Genomic DNA, 15,931 nt, shown 5'->3' on the forward strand with positions numbered 1-15,931 from the left:
AATCTCCGTAACCGTCGATCTCTCTGTCTCGTTCTTTTTTTCGCACGGGGGGGGGGGGGGGGGCAGGAGCCCGACACGCGTGACACGGAATCCGCCAGGAGACAGACAGAGTCTCCTATGTAAATTGTGTCATAGTGGTGGATCCAGAAAGAGAGAGAGAGAGAGAGAGAGAGAGAGAGAGATAGAGGATGTCGGAAGGAGCAAAGTGAAAAAGGGCGGCGGACCTCCCACGGCGAGTTACACGCAAATGAGAGTGAAACGATCTGTAAAAGGGCGTTTATCTCTCATGGTGCGAAACCGGACGGCAGAGACGCGAAAATAATGGGAAGGGTTTCGACGGCCAGCTTGAAGTCTTCATTTGGCGACCGAGAAGATTTAACGATTGCGTTGCATGTGAAATGTCCGATCCCAAAATGGAAATGTTTTACGAGGCGTTTCAATCGTCAGATAACAATCTACAGGTTCGTGTCTGAAGGTACGAAGCTAACCTTTCAAGCCCTGTCTTCTGTTTTTATTCCAACTTTGCTTTTAACACGTTGAACGCCACGTCAGCCATACGTGGCTGACGGAATTATTTGTGCTGGTTTTAAAATGAATTTTTACGTTGATATATTCATTGTATTACTAAACTTAATTAGGATCTGTGACATGCAAGAAAGTTGGAGGATTACTCATAATAACTTACTTTGATTTTATGGAATTTTTCGGGTTTCTAGTTTGGCGTTCGAAGCGTTGAATAAAGTTTATTTCAATATCAGTCATGCCTTCTTATACGAGTGGGAAAATAAGCATATCGTCGGCAGCATTATCTGATGTGAGATTAGAGATATTGTTGTTAATGAATGCACTGTTAGTCGATGATAGACAAAGCTCAGAAATGGAGATGACAATTACGTAAATGAGAAACGCCAATGACTAAAAAATTACATTTTTATTGAATTTAATTTCAATGTCTGTTTAAAGTTACTGTTATCACTCGAACGCTTCAGAACATTTTTGGAGAGCTGGAGAAAATGTCATTAAGGGTGGCTAACAGTTTTTCAACCCTTAATACTCCGAGTATTTTTTAATGCTGTCAGTAACCTCGATTGTTAAAGCGAAGCCGTATTGCCTGTCGACGTTACACGATCTTACAATAATTCTTCGATTATTTAGACTTTTCGATATTTTCTCCAGCTGCCTTCGAATTCTAGAAAGGGAACAACAACGTATGAAGACACACCTAATAATCCGAACTTATAATAAATTTCGAATAAATTTCGAAACATTCCTCGGAGTCACAGTGCGATGTACAGACGTCGTCCCTGAGGGATGAAACCGCTTGAAACTTTCTCAATCCTAGCATTATTAATAATACAAATGCGTGGTCTGCAATTTGCGACAAAACTAAACCAGTGATTTCATGAACCCAGTACACAATAGTGTACCGTTTTGCTCCGGAGAATACTATGCAGAAGAGAACAGTCATTATGAAAGCCCGCCCTCGCAGCTTTATTTCAACTAGTACGTACGAGAAGGGAAGAACGATAATAGAAAATCCATAGGCAGAGGGAGACAATGTAACAATAGTGATTCAAAGGGCGAGGTTCAGCGACGATTACGTGCTACTAAACCCCGACGCTAAGTATTATTAATCTCCCTTTCGATTCTCCTAGAACGCAAATAATTCGACGTTTACACACTTGCCTGATTTTCGAAGACGACGTTACCGGAGAGTTTGAACGCGCGCGAGACGGCAAAGCGTCTCTTGTGAACAGCCCGTGAAATCATCGAATACTCCCTTACGATCTCGGTTATACGTATCGGGTACCGGTCGGTTACTCGGTCGGTACGCGCCAAAGTAAAGAAATACAAAGTGGACGGGATAAAAAGTATCCAGGGGGACGGCGGACTGTGTGAAAATAAGCGGACTGAAGAGTTAAAAAGACAAAAGGGAAAGCGCGCGTATAACACGGGGAAGAAAAATTTCCTGGGGAAGCAGAGAAGAGCCGGCCACAACGGGTACGTCGTGCATAGGGCGTTTATCTTTCCCGACGGCGCGACGCGACGCGACGCGGCTCGGCTCGGCGCGGCGCGGCGCGGCGCGGCAGGGTAAACGGTAGAAAAAGTGAGAGACCGAGAGCAAAGGAAGGGAAGAAACCGCGCGAAAAAGGGAGACGCCGATGCCAAAGGCTTGACGAAGTAGGAGGATCCCATTAAGCCGCTCAGCAGGCAGCACGACGGTGATACAGTGAGCCGGCACGCTTTTTATTATTACGAAATTACTGTGCACCCGTACCGAGCTAAAAGGGAACCTGGAAAAAATTCTGCTCGCTGTTACACGCGACTGAGTGCCCTAATCGTTTCCCCATTAACATGTGTGTCTGACGTCATCGAGCCCCTTTGCGAAACCGAGGAACGATCATCGCGTTCTCGCGGCTTGACCTTGGCGCTACCGTATTTCGAATTTTCAGTTTGAACGGCCATTCTTCTCCTTTGTGTTAACCCTTTACCTTTCTAAAACTAAATGTTTCTTCCGTCCTACAATATTTTCATTTTACTCATATGAAACTGATTTCTACATATAATATTTAAATATTATATATTTCTATTAAATACAAAGTTGGAATGTAACAAATATTTTGCAATATTTTTCGTAATTTCTTTGCAATAATGCCACAACAATTTCTAGTGGTGCTTCATCGAGTGCAAAGGGTTAAACCGAATTGTGCGGACCTTGTCCCTTGACAGAGGCAGTCGAGGCAGTGCTAATCCAATGACGAAACTTTTGTGTTTCGTGACGACTGAATTTTGGAATTTAAACGTGAAAATGTTCGTTTGCGAGGCGCAGAAGCCGAATACAAGTTTCTTCTTTCCTTAACAAGTTTTATTAAGTCGACGATAATGTATCGATAATGTTCTAATTAGTTTTAAATTAGATCTACTCATTTTTCCCATAGACGCAGAAAATCTACTTTCACCAATACCTATATTCCTCATATTTTTCGGATTGACATGACACTAAACATTAAATGTTAAATTCAAGATACATTCCAGTACTAATCAGCAGAACATGAGTGTTCGGATAGTGGAACCGAGATCACGGATTTGGATAATAAATCGTATTCGATCGCTTCAGATTGAAATGTTGAAATTCGTGTTCTCACTGAATCGTCAATTCGACAAACAACTGTGATCGAAATTGTACCGTGCTTGGTGTCATTTCAATCCAGAAAATATAGCGAATATGCTAGTATAGAAGTTTCATGAAGAAATATAGCTAAAAACAAGGAAGTTTTATCAATTTATTATTGTTTCACCAGTATATTTATCGAAACAGCGCATGCTTTGAGAATGTTCAAGAAAACAGGGGAATACAGATCGGAATGGAAAATTGCATAACAATAACAACATCCGAATTCTAAAGAATGAAAAAGTGGCAACATTCTGAATAAAACACAATGAACAAAGTGTGAAACGAAGACGAATGAATATTGTGCAAATAGTTTGAGACTTGCGTGAAAATTGAGAGAAGCTGGAATTTTATGAAATGCTCATGTTAGCATTGTGCTGAACGTAGTATTGCAAACTTCATACACGTAGCAACGTATGAATAGTTCTCCTGTTCTGAAACGAGCACGTGCTGCAACGGGATAGAAGGAAGAAATGCTCGAGGTCCGTGAGTACATAAGGTTATTCGAGGAGACGATACCAGTTCTATTTAGCTGCGCGCCGAATGGGAGTTTATCGAACAGCAATATATACAAACAATAAACGCAGCTGATTCCTGCACGTCTGTTAAATTCACGCTTGTCAGACACAGGCTGCCGGCGTGATATAACGGTGCGTTACGTGAATTTGACGAGAGGGTGGCGGCCAATCGTTTGTTCCCCGATTAATCGAGCAAGACTCCTCGAACCAAGTCGTTCCACTAATATTTCAATAACCAAGAAACTCCCCCCCGGGGGCTGGAGATTTTCTATGCAGTGAACGCATTATCGAGGAATATTCGACGGAACGGTTGTCGGCAGCCTCTTTCGGTCGATTGCCTCATTTCGCTGACGGTTTCATTCCTCCGAAACCATCCAAAATTTTCATCGTCCCAACGAAGACCATCCCTTGCATGGGTATAATGTAAAAATTACTCAATGCTCACTTTTTATTCGTGTTTTCTACATGGATCGTCCGAAAAGCTGAAAACGCAGAGAAGCAAAGCTGTACAAGTCATTCTACTTAATTCATACACAATCCCGCATTGATTCGATCTAAAACCGAGCTACAACAATGCTATTTCGAACGAGATCAATTAATTTGTAACTCCTAAAGACCTTTTATAAAGATCTTTTATAAAATATAGTCTGGTTGTGTAATATTTAAACACTTCAGTTTGTGATTAGCAACTGCTCTGTACTTTACAATATTGCGTAGTGACCACGTGTTTTTTATAAAGATCTTTTATAAAATATAGTCCGGTTGTGTAATATTTAAACACTTCAGTTTGTGATTAGCAACTGCTCTGTACTTTACAATATTGCGTAGTGACCACGTGTTTTTTATAAAGATCTTTTATAAAATATAGTCCGGTTGTGTAATATTTAAACACTTCAGTTTGTGATTAGCAACTGCTCTGTACTTCACAATATTGCATAGTGACCACGTGTTTTTTATAAAGATCTTTTATAAAATATAGTCCGGTTGTGTAATATTTAAACACTTCAGTTTGTGATTAGCAACTGCTCTGTACTTTACAATATTGCGTAGTGACCACGTGTTTTTTATAAAGATCTTTTATAAAATATAGTCCGGTTGTGTAATATTTAAACACTTCAGTTTATGATTAGCAACTGCTCTGTACTTTACAATATTGCATAGTGACCACGTGTTTTTTATAAAGATCTTTTATAAAATATAGTCTGGTTGTGTAATATTTAAACACTTCAGTTTGCGATTAACAACTGCTCTGTACTTCACAATATTGCGTAGTGACCAAGCGTTTTAAGCAGTCGATATTTCGAAAGTTCTGAATCAAATAAATTGGTTTCGATTTTGCTAAATTGATCGAGAAATCTAAATAAAAGTCTTGTCATTTTCATAAAACCACGCGTATGCCAGTCACATTTTGTGCTCGGTACGGTTAGTGTTAAACGTAACACACTAAATTCAATTCGATAAAAATCGAATCTCTTTAGTGCGTCCCCTCATAAGATAATCGATGGTCACAGTGTTCGAACGCGTCAATTCCAAAAGACATTACCCACGAATAGCAATGGCACGTGCGCGAGGCGGTGCACCGGGAACGTTTCGCGTTAATTTACCAGCGTGTAATTAATTCGTGGTTGCAATTAACGCCTGTTATCGACGTTACATCGAAGGTGTGCGCTTCTGTTGCAGCCGTGCAAAATGAACGGCAACCGAGAAACACTGCCACCATCAGACCAGAGGCTCTCGTCGAGATGGACCAGGAGCGTGCGCTACGGGAAGCTGCGGTGGCCGTCGGTGTTTTTGGGTGAGTGACGTATACTCCATTTTCCTTAGAATTTCATCAACTATTGCGATCTGTGAACGTTATTTACAAAGGTTCGAAAAACACTTCAGATCATTTGATAAGCGTATGATAAACATAGAAAAGTATAAACGCTCGATGACATTTTAACGGTCACCACCGGACTGGCGATCTTTATGCAAAATAAAAATTGTATACGTTAAGACGTAGGAACCAAATAGGAATTTGTTTCCCTTTTTAGTGGTTTTATTAAGTTGTCAATGTATCGATACTCTTAAATTCTTGTAATCTTTTCATTGTTTGAAATTACCATCCACCCATTTTTCCCATAAATACATAAATCCGCAATTTGGTTCGCGTCCTCGCTATTTTAATAATTAATTCTGCTGTTCCACTTGTTAAAGTTCTTGAGAATATTCTACAAAATATCACCATTCTTAGGGACATTGTAAAAAGTGTCACCTTCCTCGCGAATATTCTAAAAATGTCACTTCTCGTAGTTAACAAGTAAAATATTTGATATTCGTATTGAAATAATTTATTGAAAAGTCTACTGTACTCGGTCGGTGCTCGATCAATTTCTCTCGCACTCTTCATCGTCTTTCTTCTGGTAAAAAATTATTATAACAACTACAAACGGTAAAATGATTCTGCGTCAGTGGTCACACTGAAATTCGTGCGTACAGAACTGCGGAAGATGTTTCAATGTGTATAGCAACGCGAACGACAATGTGTAAACAACAATGACAACAACAATGACAATGTATATCCTTCTTTCAATGTGTATTGTCACTGCGTTTCTGAATTTTTCGCGTCGCCTGTATCCCAGGATTAGTCGACTTAAAATAAATCGATCTATATTAGCGAACGGTCTAATATTAATGCGTGGTACCAGGATTAGCCAGGAAACCTTAATGAAAGCTCGGGAAGTATCGAAAACAGCGGTCCCTGTGTAAGAACCTTGCTCCAGTTCGAGGAACAGCGTGTAAAATGTATTTTCGCGTCGGTATCTAGCTGTTCCCGTTGCGTGTATTTAGGTGACGCAAAGCCTGGGTGAATTTTAAAGCGATCCAAGGGGTCAGGGGAAGGGGGATTAAAGGTAACATTGAGGACTCGCGATCGATAATCACCGATTGCATCGGGAGCAACGGCAAGACCAAGAGAACCGACGACGTTGTTGGCACGTTTGATCTTCTGCTGCAGAGCAGCATACTTTTCGCCGTCGTGAGCAGGCTGCGCTCGCGACACGCCACGCCGAGCGTGATCTATCATGAAAAATTACCTTTGACTAGTAGCCCGTAGCTGACCGTTTTTCAGGTAATCGGGTACTCAGGTTGGAACTAATGGAAAATCCATAGACCGCCAAGGGGTGAACGTTAAAAGCGACAGCGAGTGTGCTCCGACGACGCTTTGAGTCGATACTGACGTTCCCTGGAAATTATGTATTCCTCTTTGGACAACGTCAAAACCTACTACACATTTCTCGAATTTCCTATACCATCGTTCATCGTTAGAATTCAAAACACTCGACCGTTCTTGCTTCAATATTGCTCGCTAAATGTATTCCTCAAACCGTTCTGTGCACACTAAACTGTTAACCCTTTGCACTCGAAGGTATTTTAACTCCAAAACGAAACATTTCTTCTGACTTAGAATATTAGAATATTTTGGCGCATTTTACTCGTACAATACTGAATTGTTTCAAATTTAATAGTGTACAAAATATTTTGAATAATGATACAGCAATTTTTAGTGGTGCCTTACAGTCGCCATTCGAGTGCTAAGGGTTAATGTTTTAGCGTACTTTTTACTCCACTCATGCGTATCTTCGAGAAGGAAAGAAATTCGATTTATCTTCCTTTACGTTTACAGTGAATCCAAGAAAGTATGTGAACACTATATTTTCCAATCTCCAGAAGTTTTCCGTACTTGAACTGTGATAATTTAGTTAAAAAAAAAAAAATAGCACAACAACATACTTTGACTTCTTTTAATGAACAAACTCTCTACTTTCACCATCGATCGTCCATTTTGATCGAAGATATTTTTCCACGATACTAGGAATCCGGGAAACTGAAGACACCATTTTTTGGTCCAAAATGTTACAAATTGAAACGTCTGTGAAACTATTAATAATTTCTTCTCGTGACTGAAACCACCGCGGATTTAAAGATAGAAACTTCCTCTTCACAACGAATGCTTATAACTTGATCTACGATTTTTTCTAGTCGATTTATCGAGCTACGAATGGAAGGTGTGATCTTTGTGATAATGTAAGGTACACCTTCGAAGGCTGTACACGACAAAAATTGTTCCTCATTGTTCTTCTACAAAACTGCCGAAAAAAATCGTAGATCATGGTTTTAAGCAATTTTCGGAAAGTAGACGATTCAATCTTCAAATCTGTAATAGATTCATTTGGAAGAAACGATTTGATGCTTTCGCGGGCGATAAAATTTCTAGCATTTCCGACCGAAAGCGTGCACGAATGAAAGAACGCATTCTAGAAATAATAAATGACGTTTATCCAGTATACAATAATGCAGCTAAGAAAAATGTGACAATACAAATAGTTTACACGGCAGTTCGACCATTAGCATTGATTATCGATTTGCACAATGGAGAGAGTCCATCGATTCCTGTTTAGATCGATATTTTCTATTGCTTCGAGAAAATCAGGAGACCGATACTCGATCTATCAATTTCCCTCCCCGCCACCTTGTTTTTCCTCTTTTCCTATTCGATCGTTACATTTATTCTACGCGTACGACTAATTCGCTCGAATACTTGTGCTTTGTCTGCACGATTCAACGAAGGTGCGTGTGTATAAGTAAATATTTTTTTTCTATAAAACTCGGATTCCCTCGTTGAACGCTCGCCGTTTCTAGTCCTCGTTCGGCGAAAATTCTACAACCGTGTCGCCCCGAACGATTCGAGCGAACAGCGCCCTCGCTCTCTTTCTGGGGGACATCAGCTCGCCTTCCATTTCGTGGCGCAGGTGTCTGCCGTCCAGCGAGGGTGATCTCACGTCTGGGCTGTCTCCTATGTTTCTCTCGAGATACACCGGTGGCAATGTCGATCTCACGTCGCTCTCCGACTTGGCGAACTTCTTGATCGGCTCGGCGTACCCGTTGATCGAGTCGTCCTTGTTGGCATCGACCGCGAACGCGCGCCTCAGGTTCTCGGACTTGGTCTGGCGAATCACGGAGTTGACGCACCTCTTGATGTCGTCGTTCACGAAACCCGCCTCGTTCTCGTTCGGATTCTTCGTCACGCTGTCCAGCACGTTCATCAGCCGCTGGAAAGTGCCGCAGATCTCGTCCATCGACTGCTGGCTGAGCGTCATGGACCCGTTCGTCTCCTGCTCCTTCTCCTTCAGAGCGTTCTCCAGCTGCGCCAGGTTCTTCTTCATCTCGTTCAGCTTCGCTTCGGCTTCTTCGCGTCGATCGCGTTCCTCCTCGAGCAGAAGCCCGCTCTGCCTGGTCTCCTCTACCAGACGTTCGTGCTCCATCTTCGCCTCGGCCAGCTGAATCTCGATCAGCTGAATCCTGGCCGAGCTGTCCAGCTCGAGATCGTCCGCCATTTGCGTGGCAGCGTCGACCTTGGCCGCCCGACACAGATCCATGTTCCTCGACGACGTCCTATCGCTCTGCTGGACGCTGCCGTCGTACGTCCGATCGCAGGCGGTGTTCCCGCTCGCTTCGCCCATCACCGACCGAATGTGCGACCGAAGGTCCAAGTGCAGGGACACCTTCTGCTTCGCGTCGGCTTCGACGCTTTGCACGGTTTGCTGTTGGTCTTGCTGCCGCCTTTGAGCGTTCGCGCTCTTGTACGGCGGAATGTGTGGTCTCGGTTTCGTCTTCCTCGCGTTGTTCGTCAAACTGATCGCGTTCCTTGGTGGGACCTGGTAGGGTCTCTTAACGTACTCGGTCATAGCGCTGCGGGGTCTCGTCAGGGTTTTGTTTTCGCTCTCGGTCCTCTTCCTGTTACCCGCCGACACGACTCTTCGATTCTGATCGGACGATCCGAGCCACCTGTATTCAGACTTCGCGTCCGCGTTGCTCTCGGCCAGCCTCTTCATTATGTGTTTCGTCAGATCCTCGTTCAGGTTGACGTTCTGCCTGACGTCGAGCACGACCAACGTGGTGTTGTAATCGAGCAGATCGAACAGGTCTTTGGCAACCTTGTCCGTCAGCCCGCACCGCTGCATGTCCAACGCCTTCAGCCACAGACTGTCCCTGATCGCCTCGATGATCTCGCTGGCGACCGCGTCGCCCATCTGCGGATTGTCGTTCAGCGTCAGACGTCGCAGCCCGGGCATCGCCTCGAGGTTCGGCTCCTGGTATCGCAACGATTGCTGCCAGGTGTCGTGGTAGAGCGCCAGCTTCTGTCGCGACAACGCGGCCGCCAGCGCGGGCCCGCATTTGCACGTCAGGTCGCAGGAGCTCAGGTTCAACGCCCTGATGCTGGGAATGTCGGCCACCGTGCGACACACCACCTCGCAGGAACCGTCGCCGACGTAACATCGTTGGAACGACAGATAGCGCAGCGTCTTCGTGTGCGACAGGCCGACGCACAACACCGTCAAGCAGTCCGGCGGAAACGGAATGCCTTCCAGCTCCAAAGATGTCAGCACCGGAGAGTTGCGGACGCATTGACCAACGCTGTGACACATCCACTCGAGAAGATAACGAGACAACACGACCGGCGCTTTGCCCATCGTCCTAGCCTTGTCCTCGGAGTTGATTTCCTCCAACGGCTTCCGACACTGGTACCTGCTCCGCACGCTGATCGACCTTAGGCTGCGATCCAGGGCCAGAGAGTTCAAGATCGGACCCCAATCGTCCATCTTCACGCGATCGGTCGTGAAGTCCAAGTTGTGCGGCAGAGTGACGCAGATCACCGGCAAAGGTCGCAGTCGCTGCTGCTTGCACAACTCCATGTAACAGTTGGCGAAGTTCCTGCTGGTCGGCACCGCCATTCTCGAAGGGGCCACCGAGGCCGCGCTGCTCTTTCTACGATTGTTCCGACATTCCTGTTGACTGGACATCACGCGACGATTTTTTAGTTGGAACGTTTTGTTCCCTGGAGCAAATATCGATCTCGATATACAGTCAGCCCAATAAGTATTCGTACGCTCTTAAAAATCGCACAACTTTGCCAATATTGGACTATACTACTTGAATTTTTTTGAGAAGTTAGAACAATTGGATCACTACATAACGCGAGAATTGATTAAAATTGCAATCGGTCGACATTACAGAGAAAGTACCGAAAGTTGTATTTTGCAACTTTTTTGTGCGGGCTTATATTAAAAATTTAAAAAGTACGGTCTGTACATCTGTATCGAATATACGTATTCTGAATATTTCATCGAAATCGGTCAACATTGCACCGAGCTACAAATATTTAACGATGAAAACTTAAGGGCGAAATTTGGCATTCTCAGGGAATTTCGCCCTTATGTGATCATTTTGGAACATCTGCAGCTCGTTGCAACGTCGACCGATTTTGATGAAATTCTCAGAACACGTATAATTCATACAAATCTACAAATCGTACTTTCTACATTCTCAATGTAAGTCCACATAAAAAAGTTGCAAAATACAACTTTCAGTATTTTCTCTGCACTTTCGACCAATCGCAATTTTTGTAAAAAATTGTTTTCACTTTTTGTAGTGATCCAATTGTTCTAACTTCTCGAAAAAATTCAAGTAGTATAGTCCAATATTGACAAAGTTATGCGATTCTTAAGAGCGCACGGATACTTATTGGACTGACTGTATATTTTCTATGCGTCCGTAGACCGAGCAATTCGCACTTTATTCGAACGGTCTTTCGACGAGAGGAAAATGATCGTGTTTAGATGATTGTGACGTACTAACCTCCCTCCCCGTTGTTTCGCCCTCTCGTTAACCGCGATTTTATTGTTCACCGTCATCTGCCACTCTGACATTCACAATGATCCCGCGAAGAAGCCGCCGCTCGGTAATCTCGGAGGATGACTGAATTCGTACGATGACCAGCCCGATTTCGCCTCACTGTTTTCGACCACTTACTTTTAACCCATCTACCTACCCGAAATCAGTGATACGAAATTTCCGTGCGGCGTACGGTCTATGTATAATGTGTAAACAAAATTGCACGCGCGCGAACGAATTAAAGTTGCCGCGAGTCGGTCGATAGATCGACCCTGGATTCGAATTGCGTTTTGCGTTCGTCCGACAACGAAATTGTAGAGCACTAGTTTTATCGGCGAATTTTTTAAATAAGTGGTGTTGAGAAGGTTCGCGATCGCAAATATCATTTGGAAATATCATGTTTCAGGCCACCTGTGTCTTTAGCTATGGCCAGATACACGACACCACTGCCTTTGCCCACTGTGCCGCCGACTACAAATTCGACGAACCCTCCGGCATCCCCTCGACAGGATAACGCGGATGGTATGCATCGACGTTTCCATACTTTGTTAATTAATCCGCCGAAATCATTTTTCCTATTCGAGACTTCGCGTGCATACATATTTGCAATTAATTATAATTGCAGGATTTGCATTTTTTAGAATTATCTAACTTCCGTGCCTGTGCTCGATTGCAATTCATTCTTATTTTACCACGTTGTCAAATGAATCGAAAACGTTATGTAATTGCTACGGTTTTTATGCGAAATAAAAATTGTCTGCGTTCGTTGCAAATAGAAGTTGAAATTTTGATACGATGAGATGGATGTAATAGTATTTTCAATTGTTTCAATGTTTTAATCGTTTCGTGTTTGATTAACATGATCGACATACTTGATGAAATCTACAGTCTCGTAATTACTCGAGGCTAATGGCAATTGTAACGTATTGAAAAGATCATTTATTTTTATCAATCGAATGAAATAGGATTATGGGAGTATTTCTTATTCTAAGAATTTTAATAACATTATCTGCGAGTCACATAGATTATCACAAAATTCAATCGTGGACCAACAAATAATTACTTTTGCAAATTCCTGTAACTCTCAATTTTTGTCAAAGGTTATTCCATTTTGTTCAGAGACTACACCGCAATATTAATGTTACTTCTTCTTTGCAACGTTTCCTTGAACAATATCGTGTGAAGTCATGTATTTTTAGAAGCTGATTCCATCTTCAATTTTTTCATTAAAACAAATATGGCATCTATTAATCCGCACAGCAACGAACGCTTAAACTTTGAACAGCTTGGCATAATTATAGGCTGTTCAATGTGACATAAAAAACGTCTTCTTGTAGTTTACGAATTACATATCTCAGAACAAAAACAAAAATTGTTGTTCATTTTTCTTCTATAAAACTTCCGAAAAAAATCGTACATAGATTCATTCGGAAAAAAATTGTTTAATGCTTTCACAGACGATAAAATTTGTAGCATTTCCGACGAAAAGCGTGGCCTCAGTTTTTCACCTGTTATGTCATGCACAAACATCCTATTTTGCCTTTCTATGTTTAGAATTTTGTCTTTCTGTGTTAGGCCTAGTTTATGTACATGTTAAACCACACTACGTTGGAAAGAAAATATCAGATCGTGGCAAGTGCATTTTCAATTCCAAAGGAACAATAAAATTTATTCGTCGGATCGTTCGCCTCGCTTTAATAAGGTTTCTCATAAATGTTGAAAACAGGAAACGCATCCGAGGATAGCATAGACGTGACTAACGAGGAACCGTTGACGCCACAAAGAAGCGGGTGCACGCAACTTCCGCCTGTGATTCCGTCGATGTACTCGCCCGCTAGCGCGGAAACAGTTTACGAAACCAGCGCGAGACTACTTTTTATGGCTGTCAAATGGGCGAAAAATCTTCCGTCCTTCGCAAGCTTACCCTTTCGAGATCAGGTTCGTTGGCAGTATTTCAAGATTACAAATTGTAGTGCTATTCCCACATAACGCGCACAGTGTGCCCAATTCGAAATGAACCACTCTGAATATCTCTGAAATGATCAATCACATCGAAAAATGTTTCAAACGAAAGTTATTCAAGCTACACCAGCTACCATCTCGTAATATTAGAATTGCAATATCACCTAAACTAACAGTTCCTCGGCATAAGAAAATACTTGAAAGTGACCTTCATATGCCCTCTACTCCTCCACCTACCGAAAAGTCATAAAATTATAACCCCCTCGAAACTATATAACTTTTGTTTGAAACATTTTTCGATATGATTAGTACTCTCGGACGGCGGACCATTCTTACAATTTTATAACTAATAGTGTTTAGCACTCTTCGCTGTTTTGTTTATCAATTTTTTGAAACGTCATAAAATTATAACCCCCTCGAAACTATATAATTTTTGTTTGAAACATTTTTCGATATGATTAGTACACTCGGACGGCGGACCATTCTTACAATTTTAATAATTAATAATGTTTAGCACTCTTCGCTGTTTTGTTTATCAATTTTTTGAAACGTCATAAAATTATAACCCCCTTGAAACTATATAATTTTTGTTTGAAACATTTTTCGATATGATTAGTACACTCGGACGGCGGACCATTCTTACAATTTTAATAATAAATAATGCTTAGCACTCTTCGCTGTTTTGTTTATCAATTTTTTGAAACGTCATAAAATTATAACCCCCTTGAAACTATATAATTTTTGTTTGAAACATTTTTCGATATGATTAGTACACTCGGACGGCGGACCATTCTTACAATTTTAATAATAAATAATGCTTAGCACTCTTCGCTGTTTTGTTCATCAATTTTTTGAAACGTCATAAAATTATAACCCCCTCGAAACTATATAGTTTTTGTTTGAAACATTTTTCGATATGATTAGTACACTCGGACGGCGGACCATTCTTACAATTTTGTAACTAATAATGCTTAGCACTCTTCACTGTTTTATCAATTTTTTGAAACGTTTTCCTTCTTATAGTCACGTTGGTCTTTCCATGGTCCCTCTCGTAATGTGTATTTCATTTAATCGCCAGAAACTGAGTAATTGAGTGACAATTTTGATGCTCCGTGTGACAATGGGCCCGGGTTTAATTCTTCCAAGGAAGTATTTGCACCGAAGATGACGTGTTCACGGCATCTGAAATTAAAACGAGCAAGTAACTGATATAATAACTGAGAACAATCGCGAATGATCCTGTGTGCTGACCGCAGGTGATCCTTCTCGAGGAAGCCTGGTCCGAGCTTTTCCTTCTGAACGCGGTACAGTGGTGCCTTCCGCTGGAGTCGTCGCCCCTTTTCAACTCTGCAGAACTGACCGCGTTGACATTGTCGCCGCAACCGCACCCGCATTCCGGGATCCACATGCAAACCGCGACGGGCAAACCGAGCCAGGTGGCAGCGGATGTCAGGCATCTGCACGACACTTTGCAGAGATACAAGGCTGTCATGGTCGATCCTGCGGAGTTCGCCTGCATGAAAGCCATTGTCCTCTTCAGACCAGGTTGGTGACTTTGTTCCGAACAAACGTTGTTTAAACCACACGTCAAAAAATTTCCCATTTCTCTCTCTTCGGAGGCTTACAATAATGACACCCCCGCAACAATTCGCATTTTTCTTGCAGAGACTCGCGGGCTGAAAGACTCGAGTCAAATCGAGAATCTGCAGGACCAGGCGCAGGTGATGTTAGGCCAACACGCGAGGGCTCAACAGCCGGGAAATCCAGCACGATTCGGCAGGTTGTTGCTGTTGCTGCCGCTGTTGAGGACGGTGCCAGCGTCCCGCGTAGAACTGATATATTTTCACAGAACGATCGGCAACACTCCCATGGAGAAAGTCTTGTGCGACATGTACAAAAATTAAGAGCATCCGATCGAACAAGGACCATTATTCTTTCCGACGGTTACCGAAACAAAAAAAAAAAAGAAAATGTCGATACTTATACTATGTACATAAGCGGCGCTTCCGAAGCCGCACTTCCACTGGAGATGTTTCAACTATTTCTGTGATGCATTTAACTCATTCGTATTTAGACGACATCGACTGTCCGCTGTCGGAGAAGTTGCGACGCTCTTCTTCGTCGAAACGAACTCCATCAATGTGCGTAACACGAAGAGAAAAGACTTCCTTGAACGGGGGAAGGAGCCACGCGTGTCGAGCCGGGTATAGTGTTGTCGCGGGAACACACTTTCGAGAGACTAACGAACGATTAGGAAACGAATAAAACTATTGCGCCGACCAAACGTGCGAGCCGGATCAATTATGGTCGATCGTTTCTACGGTTTGAGAAAGGTTTGGCCTAAGGATGAAGCCCCAAGCATGACCCTTCGATTCACGATCCCGTTTCGAAAGCGTCGGTCTCCGCTAGATCGGGATCGATCAACGACGGATACTTCGAGAAAGGTAACGCATCGACGCATACAGTATTTAGGTAACAATTCAACGGTATCTAAGGCGAACGAGGGACACTCGGTCGCGGTGTAAGAACGATAGAAATAAATAAATATATATATATATATATACAC

The 15,931-nt window shown here is 42.7% G+C and overlaps 2 protein-coding genes across 2 annotated transcripts in view; one reads left to right on the forward strand and one right to left on the reverse strand.

The window, feature by feature from the left end:
- LOC143362220 (photoreceptor-specific nuclear receptor) overlaps positions 1-15,301 on the forward strand; it is a 32,635-nt gene extending 17,334 nt beyond the window's left edge. The window contains exons 5-9 of the mRNA XM_076802200.1: positions 5,371-5,485; positions 11,810-11,925; positions 13,130-13,341; positions 14,622-14,910; positions 15,031-15,301. Of these exons, the coding sequence (XP_076658315.1) occupies positions 5,371-5,485; positions 11,810-11,925; positions 13,130-13,341; positions 14,622-14,910; positions 15,031-15,269 (971 nt within the window). The 3' untranslated portion in view covers positions 15,270-15,301. The remainder of the gene's footprint in view (positions 1-5,370; positions 5,486-11,809; positions 11,926-13,129; positions 13,342-14,621; positions 14,911-15,030) is intronic.
- On the reverse strand, positions 8,367-10,463 carry LOC143362219 (uncharacterized). The gene has a single exon (XM_076802199.1). The coding sequence runs from the start codon at positions 10,461-10,463 to the stop codon at positions 8,367-8,369; it is 2,097 nt and encodes a 698-aa protein (XP_076658314.1).
- Positions 15,302-15,931: the final 630 nt, after the last annotated feature.

The sequence above is a fragment of the Halictus rubicundus genome, chromosome 16 (genome assembly GCF_050948215.1).
Source record: "Halictus rubicundus isolate RS-2024b chromosome 16, iyHalRubi1_principal, whole genome shotgun sequence".
Lineage (NCBI taxonomy): Eukaryota > Metazoa > Arthropoda > Insecta > Hymenoptera > Halictidae > Halictus > Halictus rubicundus.

Excerpts from the sequence above, each read along its gene's own strand:
- LOC143362219 (XM_076802199.1), bottom strand. The coding sequence starts at position 10,463 with ATGGCGGTGCCGACCAGCAGGAACTTCGCCAACTGTTACATGGAGTTG.